General features: G+C 35.7%; 1 protein-coding gene and 1 long non-coding RNA gene across 2 annotated transcripts; one reads left to right on the top strand and one right to left on the bottom strand.

Moving 5' to 3' along the window:
• Positions 1-2370: 2370 nt before the first annotated feature.
• LOC118436438 lies at positions 2371-7082 on the bottom strand. Its single transcript, XR_004835448.1, has 4 exons — positions 6956-7082; positions 5848-5904; positions 4350-4888; positions 2371-3051 (listed from the first exon to the last, which is right to left on the bottom strand). It is a non-coding gene; the product is annotated as an uncharacterized LOC118436438 (long non-coding RNA).
• On the top strand, positions 6828-13111 carry LOC110852949. The gene is made up of 4 exons (XM_022101137.2): positions 6828-7586; positions 11412-11761; positions 12497-12801; positions 12866-13111. The coding sequence occupies exons 1-4, from the start codon at positions 6957-6959 to the stop codon at positions 13027-13029; spliced, it is 1449 nt and encodes a 482-aa protein (XP_021956829.1). The 5' UTR covers positions 6828-6956; the 3' UTR covers positions 13030-13111.
• The last annotated feature ends 53 nt before the right edge of the window (positions 13112-13164 follow it).

Here is a 13164-nt window from a genome sequence, read left to right as displayed (position 1 = left end):
CACAAAGTATGGCGAAGACAAAGAGCCAAGTCGAAAATGATGTTTTGATAAATGCTAACTTCTGATACGTCACGGTGACGATGATAACCACGAATAGAAAAGTTATGACCCAACTCCATACGTGTGGGTGAAAGGGTTCTATGTAAAACTTGAATGATAACCAGGCTTGGGTGTAGCACGTTAAAAATTGATATCCTGAGAAGTAGGGTGCAATGATGGTGTCACCGTCAAAGTAATTAGTTTTAATTGCGTTCTTCAAAGACAGTTGTGCCTCGTAAAATGCCGGACCAGAAATTCTGCCGTAAAAAAGGGTTACGTTTCCGGCTTTTCGCATGACGAGTTGGGCAAGGTAAAGCTGTATTGAGGATGATGACCTTGTACGGTCAAACGGGTTTGGTATAATGGTCGGAGCAGAAGTTATGTCTACCCTTCGCCATGGGACACGACTAACCAGAACTGGTTCCTCTATCTCGTCCAAGTACCACGTCTTTGGTGATATTGTTAGCAGGACAAATTGAGAAAGAACGTTGCCGATGGTATTTTGGCAGATAATATTTGCAACATGAAGGTCCTCTCCTTGACGATGGACACAGAATGTCACGTATTTTTTGTCCGAATAGATCAAAGCAATGGCGAAATGGTCAATCCCGCTGAGATAAAGGGATGTTCTAGGAATACGTTTCGTATGATGATTCGACACAAACAAGACGGTGAAGACGTTCGTCGTCGTGGCAATCGGGTCGTTCCGTTGGAATTCTGACTTCCGGTCGTGGATATTTCGTTTGGTGGCAACCCATATCCAATTGCTCAGATCAATTTGGTTGGTCTTATCATTATTATGACCAGCGAAGTAATTGGATAGCAAAATATTTATCCGACATGGAGGAAGACGTGTTTTACTAATATCTTTGGAGATGGAGTTTGGTGGTAGCGTGTTTTTAGGAAAGAGGACAACAGTTTGTACATTCAGGGCCGAATTGACAAAATTTTCGGAATCGAAATTGTCATGCAATATGTTAATATCGCACTGTCGCTCGATTTTAAGCAAATTTTTGATTTGTACAATATTTCTGGAATTAATTTGGCTTACAGTGAGTAGAATGAGTAAGTAAAACAGGGGACCATTTTTAAAAGCCATTTTAAACGTATGTACTTGAGTGAAATTCCAGTGTATTATCAGAAAACTTTAGTCTAACAAAATCCATCAACCATTACGAACGTTAACGTGGATAAAGCGTCCTCGTCACGTAAAAATGTAATTCTGATTACAATTTATGTACGTCATGTTTGGCCAACAGGACGTACAGGATTGTTATTACTTAGGATTAGTTGATGAGTAAACACTGTATTAATTATAAATATGTAGATACATACACGCTACCTTACCGGGTTTTTATGAGCACAGTTAATTTGGCTGGTTATCGTATATATTTTTGTAAACATTGCAGGATAAACATTTGGAGTATTAAAAATATAATATGGATGTTGTGCTTTTCAAAAGATTTTATCTCAATATGTGCTTTCTGATGGTGTAACCTTTGACCAGAAGTACTGGGTCCTACCCATGCAAGCAGATTTAGGAAAAATCAAACCGAGAAAAATTCATGCATTCTGCAATGTGAATTGTTGGGAATAAGTTTAACATATTGGTACTTATGACTTACATATGTACGCGAACTGGTACATAAGTATTTCACTTTACATCTGCATGTATGTAAATACTTATGTATCAATGTGGGGAAAGGTTTTGCAATACATACATTTATGTACATATGTATGTATTTATGTATTGCAAAACCTTTCCTTCACACTGAACTTATATTTCAAACTGACCTCTCGCATGCATGCACTGAACTGAATGCATGAGCCCTGGAGATTTGTTTTGATATAACGTTCGAGTTTTGGTTTGAGCTGATGATATCTAGCTGAATATCTGCATTTTCTTAGGTTTAAAAATTCCAATTAATCCTTCACAGCTGCATATAACTCATCCGTAACAACTTCAAATACTAAACTTGAAAGCTTGAACGATATGCAAATGTACGTTTGTCTATATACATATTTCTTTAATCTATGTATGTATGATAACGAAATTCACAAAAATTAGGGCATGCATTTTAGTAACTGAAAATCAGCTTGTCAATTAAAAAATTTTTACTCCGTCTAATTTTTAAGATCTACCAAATTTACTTTACGTCATTTTATGAAGACGAGGAAAACAAGAGCTTTCCAACTCTACTTCCATGGATTGCATTATACGATAAGAATACATTTTAGGTCTTTGCAAGAAGTTTAATCTCATTTCCTCCGTTCGATTGAAAATGGTGCAAAAAAATTGTTGGACTTTGGTACATAAAATGCATAAAGTTGTAACATTATCAGCACGTTACTAGTCTTATTCAGACTTAATATTTTAATTATTGCCCCGTTCCAGATAGTAACAGAAAGCTACCTAGTACATAATGCATCCCGTCTGAATGTTGTAGGTTGAGAAAGGTTATACATACAATTTAGAATAGGCGGAAATTCTTAATTTCAATTCTTACACGATTTAGATCCTAGATAAATTGTTTTAACTTAACATTTATTCCTCGTATCAGTAAGATCACAAATAATCTAACTTATGTACTACAATAAAACACACTGTGTAATCGCGATCAATTCAACTTTATTTCTCTAATTATCTAGAATTAAGAGAAGATTTTCCTGTAATGTGAACTCTTTAGCCTTTCCCAAGCTACAAAGTCTTAGGGTGTTGTAGTCTACAATCAACATACATATTTACATACGTATACTTAAATATGTCACTTTGTTTTTACGACAAGCACATGATAAGTACGAACTACTTAAGTAATTCAGAGTAAAAAAAATCAATATTGCATCAAATTTGTGAAATATGCTAACCAGTTTTTTTTACACCTTGGATACTTCTATTATAAAAACTCTGAGCTATGTACATAATTCACAGAAAGTGTATCATCGTGATAACAGACTTGTTACTTTTCCTTGTTGTCATTTCTCTTCATATTACATTGAGCTCCTATTTCGTACCTGAAAAAAATTTTAAAAAAAGTATTTGATTTATTACCCAAGATTGTAACAAATGTTTGCTTTAAAGTAACCAGGTCGATTAGTAATCCATATCCTTCCTCATAAATTTGCATAAAATATTTCGAGTTCTGCAAAATCAAGGTGAATGAAAATGCATATTCAAGTTTGACTGGACAATTAGGGAATTTCAATTTAAAAAAGTCGACCAAAGTTCACCGATCAATTGTATGATGTGGCTGCTGAAGGTTGAAATTGTTTCATGTGACCATGCTTTTTTTCATATTTCAATATCCGTCAAAGTTTCAAGCGAGCATATAAAATACATTTTCCAAGCTAATTAACTTCAGTATGAGACAAGTCTTTAATCACATAAACTTGATAACAATTCTCCTGAGTTTGAATGTATTTTTGGGGAACATTTCTGCAAAAAATTGTAAGTTTTTAGGTTTTTAAACATTTCTAAATTTGATAGTAGCCCGGTCATCTATTTCCAAATTTAATTTCATCTTTGAATGCAGACCACGATGGCTATCTTGAGCAAATACAAACCCACACGTTTCAACGGATTTGTGGAATTTGAAATCTCGAACATTTACCACCGTTCATTTGGCTATGCTAAAATTTCTGGAAATTTTCCACGACTAAAACCTCTCAACGGCCGAGGAGAAATTCATCCTAAAATTCTTACCACATTGATCAACAAATTTACTGAACAAGTCCAAAAATGCGGCATCAACAGCGATTCTTTCGACCGGATCGGTAATATCGAATCCGTCGTAGAAGTTGCTGACCAGTTTAGCTTATTCTGGAACCCTGGGCTCGACTGGGACTCGACAGGGATCGAGTTTTATGTCTGGTTTCTCATTTTTTCCTGGATTTTCGACGATGCCTTCCAGGAGGGTTGGTACCTTGGCCACAGGATGACGAGGAGAGACATGGCTGGCATCATTGAGCACATTCAAAATACATATTTGCGAATTATGCGTATGCAGAAAATAAAGAAGTCAATCACAGCGATGATTTTGCCACCAAATTTTGACGCCATCTGCAACGTTCTGAAGCGTATGGTGCAGGCAGGATTTAATTTGTATGGAAATGAGTACGCGGAAAGAATTGAGCCTTTTGTGCTAGCGTTCCACGACAACTTTGAGAGTGCGGATGTTATCAATTTCAACCCTGTAGACGACAGGTGAGGTGATCAACTAAGTTTAATAATACTGATTTTAGTATAATTCTCATAAATTTTCTAAATTTCCATTTTACCAAAATGCACCTAAAAATTTAAAATCACAAGTTACCTTTATTCTGACATTGTAGACTTTGCCTACGCCCTTACAACTTCTGGAAACAGTACAACGCCGGTACTTCGACGTGCGTGGAAGGAATTTTATTTGTCTCAGGGACTCGAGTCCCTGCATTGGTTCGGGATCATCCCATTTTCAAACGGATTTTGACACTGATTGACAGTAATGTCCAGTGGACCGAGGACATATTTGGGTGTCGGAAGGATTTTCAGTTTCGTGGGGGAAACACTGACAACGAGTTTGTTTTTCGTACCCTTGAGCGTAAAAAATCACTCAACGACGTTGTTATCGAGGTTTGTCAAGAGGTTGGAAACGAACTGCGGGAATTGATCGTGATGAAGGAAGCCTTGATCCACATATTCGGAGAGGACGATGACCATCTTCTCGACTTCTTGAATTTGATTGATACACTGATTGATGGTCAATTCTTGGTATATGCGATGAATCCTCGCTTCAGATTTGACTGTGGTTTAGTCAGGTTGTCAAGGGAATTGGGCTCAGAAATGCTATCCTTCTCCGCTGGCAAAGATGGGCTGGATAAGAATAATAATAAAATTTAGAGTATTGAAGTTTTATCCTTTTAATATGTTTTCTTGCTTTAATGACGAACTTTTATTGTCGTTTGAGTATCTAGTTATGAAGCGGATATTGTAATTTTTGGGTGAAAGGTTTTCTGCATATTCTACTGTTTAATGCATATGTACAGTACTTATTCATGATTTTGAATAATAAAACATTCATATTAATCCCAATCATTCTTCCGATTTTCCTGCTACTTATGTACATATGTATGTATGTATGTACCTATTATGTTAGGAGAACGTACAAGAATCCTTTGATCACCCGTGCAGTCGTTTTGTACAGTTGTACTTAAGTATGTATGTATTGACTATGTACATTTTGTACTTACATACATATTTACATAGGTATGTACATGCAACAACGGACCTGTTTTCTCGAAGAATGTGATACTATACGAATTTAAGGATGCTTTAATAATGTGTTACAGCACGCCAATTTTCTTGATACCCGTTTGGAAATCCAACATCCAACCTTTGCAATCAATGACAAATTAATTAACCTACCAAATTTATCACAACACTTGTAAAGTAATATTGTTGAGAGTTTGGAATGAAATGAGGGCTGGGCAGTTGGCGCATATTAAAATTCTAATTCATATATGTTGTATGTATGTGTTTATTCGTAAGAAATTTACATATTAAATACTTTGTGTCGCACTTTTAATTCAATAAAGCTTTGTCTTGTTTAAGATGTTTTCTGTGATATCCTTGTTTATCTCTTTGATCAAATAATTATTATTTAACAATATAATAGCTTCGCTAAATAAATAAAATAAATATACATCAACATCATCAATTTTCGCTACAGATGTATATATTTATGTATGTACGAGCAAAATTGTATCTATCTGGATACAGAAAAAGAAAGGTTCAATGGGCAGATTGGGATAAATTTTAATAATGTCACTTACTGAGTCACTTTTTAATCACGCTGGTCCAATTGATCAAGTGAATGATGAACAAAGTACCTATGTAAAGTCACGGGTGGTTAACCACTTCAATCCTGTATACATATATTTACCTAAACACATATGCACATACATATATCGTACCAGTTATATGTACGTATATGTAAAAAATTCAAAAAATGACGACAATAAGCTCAGCCACATAAGTATAACAGAAATCTATTGTTGGACTAAAATTTATTGGTCAAAAAATCTGGAAACAGTTGAAAATACGAAATCTGATATTTTAAATTTCTTTTAAACCAGCTTCTACCAGGCCTAGCTTCTCAGGTATTTATTTTCTAGCGTAGTCAAATTATGACGTAAAATCTCTGCTGGTTCATTCGTAAATTTGTAATCCCACAATTTTGGCCCATGCCCATCCTGTTTCTAAAGGAGTTTTCCGTTTATATAAATGACCTTTGTCAAGTAAAAATGTGCCAGTGTACAAAGGATAGTATTATGACAAAATGTTAATGGCTGTATCACACCAATATTTAATTTGACATTTATGCATAGCACATGTCAAAGAATTTGGAAGCGAAGTGGTTAAGCACACGATAATCTCGCTGTTACTCACCTTGAAATAAACCATGTACCTTGCAATCTGCGTAACTGACTCATTCTTTATATACATAAGCAAGTCAGCATCATGTGCAATTATTAATGACAACGTATGCACGATAGCATGTCATATTCTAAGGTCGTATTTCACGTCAATTTTCAAATAATATGAGTGCAGACACATAAGGCCCGTGCAAAAAGCATGTGATCGATTAGAGGGAGACGAGGGGTAGGGGTCAATCTGTCCTATCCTTTAAATTATAATATGAGGCATATAGGTCACACCAGGTCAAAATTATCCAAAAATCGATCACATGATTTATGTACGGCCCCTTTATCGAATCCATAGTCTGACTCGATATATGTCATCTGGAAGCCGGCTGACTCTTCCATGTATTTGCGAATCTCCACTCACGACAGGAAGATTGCATCGCATTTAAAGCAAGAAAGCTGTGCAAATTAAATTAACAGTGCAAAAATCAAACACAAAATTTCGCTAAAAAACTACCATGGACAATTTCCTCTCCGGATTAATATTATGGCCATTGTTAACCGTCATCCTTGCCCCCATCGTCCTCCCTCTCGCCATAATTCGACTGATTGTCGACGTGCTCGCCAAATCCCATGGTCTCAGCCCAATCACGCATGGCGAACAGTTGTACACTTGTCCCGAGGGGAAAATATGGGCACTGTTGACAGGGGGGTTTAGATTAGATTCGAAAATAAATCTAATTAAATTCAGGGAATTATTCAAGGAGAAATTCCTTACAAATCAGAGAGACTCAATTTTCTATAAAACGGTCCTCCAATTCTGGGGATATGGTTATACTCGACCAGTATCAAAAATTGATCTCAATTTACACATCAGAGAAGTCCGATCAGTTCAAGGAGAAGGATTCAATGCAACGCTTAACAGATTGTGGAATGACATGACCAGTATGCAAGAGAACTGGGCAACTAGTCCGCCGTGGGAAATTCTCGTGTGTAATGATATCCAGGGTGTTCCGGGGTCAATGATAGTGATAAAAATTCACCACGCCTTAGCTGATGGGTATTCCATGGTCAGCATTATAGATCAACTCACAGGTAACAGGTCACCTTATATTGTGAAGCCTTGGGTTCTTTCGCCATGGAGGAAGGTACGTAAATTTGTCCTGTATTAAGACGCATAGGGATCGTCCATATATTACGTCATCAAAAAATCTTGAAAAAACCACCCACCCACCCCAAAATCATCAATTGTCATCATTTCTCAAAAGCACCCATCCACCCCCTATGATGACGTCAACATATGAAATCTCAAAATTATCAATCGATATTATGAAGCTAGTATTTAGTTCTTCAATTTTATCACCAATACAGCTTTATTAACTCCACTAATAAGAAATGTTGGGATTTGGGTAAAAGATAATAACGCAGTTACAATCTGACTACTATTAAGCAAATGGGCATGCATATCAGTCATTTCGTGGATAATGGTATTTATTCTTGCTCAGAACTACAATTAGTAAATAAAAATCCTACTTTTCATTTTCTTTGAAGCTTAAAAAATTTGAAGATCTTCATGCATTTTTCAAAATTCAGAAATAGTAACATGTTGCAACCTTTAAAATCTTCTAGAAACACATAACTAATTTTGAGAAAACATTCAGAATTTTTGAGATTGGGTTAGAATTTGTAGAATTTATGTAAAGGGTGTTGATTTAATTCGACAACATTGTTTACCGTAAAGGAAATGCTTGTTTTTTGAAAAGTGAAAGTATGACGAAAGCCAACTATTTATCTGAATTACCTTAGGAATTGGTGATTCCACAGTTGACTTTAATCAAGCCTCAACTCTTTGGTTTGGCTGTTCTTTATCCTCTATTTTGTCTGTAATTTTGGATATAACTCGATTTGAGATTCATCAGTGTCAAGGATGTGCCGACGAAATTATTTATCTTGTCAAATACCAAGTTTTTCAAAGCATTTATGCAAATTCAACTAGGACATCAATATTTTGGTGGAAAAATGCTTTTTTTGGCTTGGCCTGTTCCGTAATCCGTGACAACATTGTGCAGATTCGACGATATTTTTCACAATAAGAAACAATTTATGTTTGATTTTCACATCATCAGTTTTCTAGTGTTTAACTCCCCTAAACCATTTGGACACGAACTTCAAGTTTTCGCATAAATTTCAGCACTATCTTTGTCTTCCTGGTAGAGGCGGGACAAATTCGGATTGTCATCAATACCCTTTGGTAAAAATTATGTTTTGGGCTAACAATTTGTATCAACTTTCTGTCATAAATAGTAGACAATACTCGCATTCAGGAAACCGCTAGCATACGGTCGGAATATTTATGTGCATTTGCAATTTTAAACTTATTTGGCCAAAATCAATGCGCAATTAAACTTGTTTAATTGCGCATTTTCAAAACACGACTAAAAGCTATCGCTCGCCTGAGATGAAGCTATTGTTGTAGTATTTAGTCTAAATTATTGGCATCAGGACTTTGCATATTTGTTCAGATAGGTTTGACTTTAAAAAAATGCCTGTTATTCATCCCCCATAGTTGCGTTATCATATTCGACATCAAACTCAGTTTTTTTTAAATATACATTTTTCAGTATAGTAACTAAAAAATATGCCAAAAATGATTAGAAATGATTAGACAATTAGAAAATTTTCAAAAATATTTAAAACCTCACAAAAAATATAATGAGTTTTGTACGGGAATCATGGATGACATTTTAAATGTATTATTGTTCCGAGCTTTCGACAGGGAGCTGCTATCTTCTTCAGGGAGCGATATTGATATTTAAATCACAAAAGATGAAATTCGCTTGAATGTCCTGATGCAACAATTAGAAACGAATTTGACTGCCCTAAATTTCGTGGGCACATTTTGACCAGTTTTTTGTAACTCACGAATTTCACTAACGTCCCGTAACTACCTACATATTATTTATAGTTTGAGAATAAAGTTGCTTAACTAACAAAACCAATTCGCTGCGGTGAGTTTGGTCAATTTTTAAACAGCTCCAAATACTATAATTAAGCATGTAAAACAAAAATAATATAATGACAATGATTTCACCTTCGAGGAAAATAATTAGATTTTATCATTTTAACAGCTACATATATACGTGATATTGAGAGATTTTTAAATAAATGTGGACTTTGATTTAGCGTAGAAACTCAAATTGTAGCCGTGTCTATTTTCAAAATTGTATCAATAGTGACAGTACTCAAATAGCAGCCTTGTCCAAATAGTAGCCTTGTTCGAATAGACGCGTCTCTATTTCCATTCAACCATACTTCTTGACCGTTCATTACGATAATTAAATTATAAATAAATATAATCGCAGATACACGCTATCAAAGGGATGAGTCGATCAGAACACACGAATATAGCTCATCAAAGGAATCATTGAAGAGCAAGTCGAGCAGAATAATATTCCAATGCACTACGACTCTAAGGGAAAAATTGGTGTGATTATTTCAATTTAATTTGAGCTTGATCCAGGAAATGAAAATAACAGTTGTATGCAAATAGTAGCCGTGTTCATCTTAATAATTTTTTAAATGGTGACGTTGCCCAAACAGTGGCCTTACTAAAATACATACTCGGACCATAAGTGCCCGTACATGCATTTCTGGTGATAAATCACAAAGTATTAGAGCTATTTGCTAGAAATTTTTATGGATGAACAAGGCACTAATATTGTTTGGAAATCATAACTCAGTTTTCAAGATTTCATCCAGGGGCTTGTGCGCAAGACATTACTCGTGACGGAAACTGCTCGCTCACGGCACGCGCCGTTTTCAGGACAAAAGGTTTTCAGACTTTTCGCCTTTAGAGACAAAGTTAATAGAAAAAAATGGCCAGATATTTGCTCTACGGAACCCTGACATTCCATTTAGTATGCAGAGGTCAATCAGAAATTATCGCCCTGGATCTGACAGGAGCCAGTTGCATGGAAAAGGCAAATCTCTGTTTTTTGCCGCAAAGAGTACAAGTTTAACCCAAGACTTATTTTCAGAGTTTCCAAAAGCTAATAGTTAATTCCCTGGACCATGAACGCTTGTATAACCAACATTTGACTTTTCAAGATACTCTGGTTGGCGACCATTCTGCAAAAATTGTCCAAAAATGGCTTCGAACGAATTTTGCTGACCTTTTTTCATCCCAAGAACGGTCCTCAGCATCTGCTGACCTTAGTCCTCTAAATTATGACCGGTGGTCAAAATTATAGACACAAGTATGTTCTAAATCTCACATAAGCGTGGATGGCCTGAAGTCATCCTAACGAAATTGTGGAGCACTTATCTCATGAAAACACCGCGTGCCGCGAGCGAGCAGTTTCTGTCACGAGTTATGTCTTGCGTAAAAGCCCCTGGACGAAATCTTGAAAAGTAAGTTATGATTTCTAAACAATATTAGTGCCTTGTTCATCCATAAAAATGTCTAGCAAATAGCTCTAATACTTTGTGATTTATCACTAGAAATGCATGTACGGGCACTTATGGTCCGACTATGTAGTAGCCGGGTCACAGCCACCGATTTTTTAAATAGTAGCCCCGGCTACTAAATAATTGAGTTTTTATTGTATTATTTACGGAAGCCAGATGGCAGATGCAAGTCAAAAGTATTCATACCTCCTACATACATATGTAAAATTCTGCGCACAATTTTTCAGTTTCAACAATTTGGTATGTAAAATAAAAAATTTATGCAGTTTTTGAAAAAAATGTGCAAAAACAAAGAAATATATAGAAATATTTAAGTTGACGTCATCAAGAGCAAAACCACCCACCCACCAAGTCAACAATCATCATCAATTCGGAAAACCACCCACCCACTATTTTGATGACGTAATATATGGACGATCCCATACATATTTATGCATAAATAATGAATTGCTAATGAATTGCTAAATGTTACGTTATTTACAATAGAATTTTTTGGATTTGTATAGATCAAAATATTCCTCAAGCTTCCTCTCGGGTTTTTGAAGAACATCTATAACCTTGACGTGTGCCTGGTTCATCATCCATTTTCTTTGAAGAAAAACACTTCCACAGACATTCCTCTGACCACATCCACCGCGACGCTTGATTTTAAAAAGATTTACGATATTCGAAAAGCCGAGGGCTGTAGGGTCCTACCAATTTTTATGTGTCTCCAGGTGGAAGCAGTGAAACGGTTTTTAACAGCACATAAAAGGATAGATGACGGAACCCAAATGCAGGAGTATTTTCGACATATTATTAACCTTCCGATTCCTGAACACCCCGCCGCGAGAGAGAATCGGCTTTGCGTGTACTCGTAAGTTAATTGAAGTTAATTTAAACTAGTACATATTTTGAACTGCTTAATAAGGCATAGCTAGTCACCATTAAAAATATTTTCTGGCTTAATAATTGTATGTACATATGCACATATATGACACTGATAATTATCATCCATGTACATATATGCACACATGTATATTTGTACCTATGAAATAGTACGATAAATTGACGGTACAAATTTCATATTTGTAGACTACGCATTTATCCGATTTATAAAGGTTACAAAACTATGCGTAAAATGAGTTTGCTTGGTGATATTTTTCAGGATATAAAAAAAAACATCCAATGTAATTTTTCAGCCAGCTGAAATTTTACGGGGAGTTAATCACGACCCCAATGATATGAGGTTTCCAACCGCTTTCAAATCGAATGCTTATTTCATATTGCGACCATTTTGTCCAATTAAACTGATTTTGAAAGCAATCTTACTGGGGAAAATTTTGTAGGAGTAAAACTGTTAGTGAAAATATTGTTCGGGTTAAAATTCTGCATTTTTTAGTCCTCACAGTATGAAAATTGGCTGAGAAATAAAAATAAGTTATCCCAATGCAATCAGTGTTATGTGCATATCTACAAACCCTAATGGGAAACATGACGCTTGTCGTTGTGCTACCGTGGTAGCGAGAAAACTCAATGCCCTTAGATAAGTAATTTATTCATTTAGACAATTCTAAGTACGTATATTTTTATTTCGCTAAATATTCGCCAGGATCATGGGAGATGGACGAGTTCCCCTTCAAGAGACCAACTTGCGGACCAGACTTCACATAACGAACACACTGTTAGAGGAGTATGAAGGATCCGATGGCGAAAAAGTGGCAGCCCTTCTTCGCAATATCCCATATATTCTGCCGAACCCAATCTTGAGTCATTTTCAGAATATGAGTAAATATCCCTTATTCTCCACCATCTCGACACTGTTGTTGTCCCCAGAACCGTACGTTTTGCAAGGGACGACAATTAGCAACTTCTATTTTGGGACTACATTTGACACTAAGAATTGCGGATTACGAGGTATGATTTTAATTGATTGCAAACTTGTAATTTTATTTGTACTTATTTAATATATTTCGGTCAGGAGTCACCCTGTTCACGTTTACCAGAGGGAACGAAGTAGATGCCAGCATTGTCGGATCGACAGATTTATTTAAAACTCAGGCCGAAACTGATGAGTATGCTGACAAATTTCTTGTCGATGTTTTGGATGATTACTGGAAATTGTGTTGTAAAAACAAGTCATAGTTCTAATCAGTCTGACCTGTTGAATTTTTTGGGGTATTTAAATCCCAGTCATCAAAATAAATTAAATTGACAAGTCACAAAAGCATGGATTACAAATATTGAATTCTTAAAATTAGTAGTATATAGTATTTCAAC

This window comes from Folsomia candida, unplaced genomic scaffold (genome assembly GCF_002217175.1).
Source record: "Folsomia candida strain VU population unplaced genomic scaffold, ASM221717v1 Fcan01_Sc001, whole genome shotgun sequence".
NCBI classification, from domain to species: Eukaryota; Metazoa; Arthropoda; class Collembola; order Entomobryomorpha; family Isotomidae; genus Folsomia; species Folsomia candida.
Note: the sequence above shows the minus strand (reverse complement) of the source record. Positions and strands in the feature narration are given on the sequence as shown.

Excerpts from the sequence above, each read along its gene's own strand:
- LOC110852949 (XM_022101137.2), top strand. The coding sequence starts at position 6,957 with ATGGACAATTTCCTCTCCGGATTAATATTATGGCCATTGTTAACCGTC. Across the intron at positions 11,762-12,496 it reads AATCGGCTTTGCGTGTACTC|GATCATGGGAGATGGACGAG; the intron begins GTAAGTTAATTG and ends AATATTCGCCAG. Across the intron at positions 12,802-12,865 it reads TAAGAATTGCGGATTACGAG|GAGTCACCCTGTTCACGTTT; the intron begins GTATGATTTTAA and ends TATTTCGGTCAG.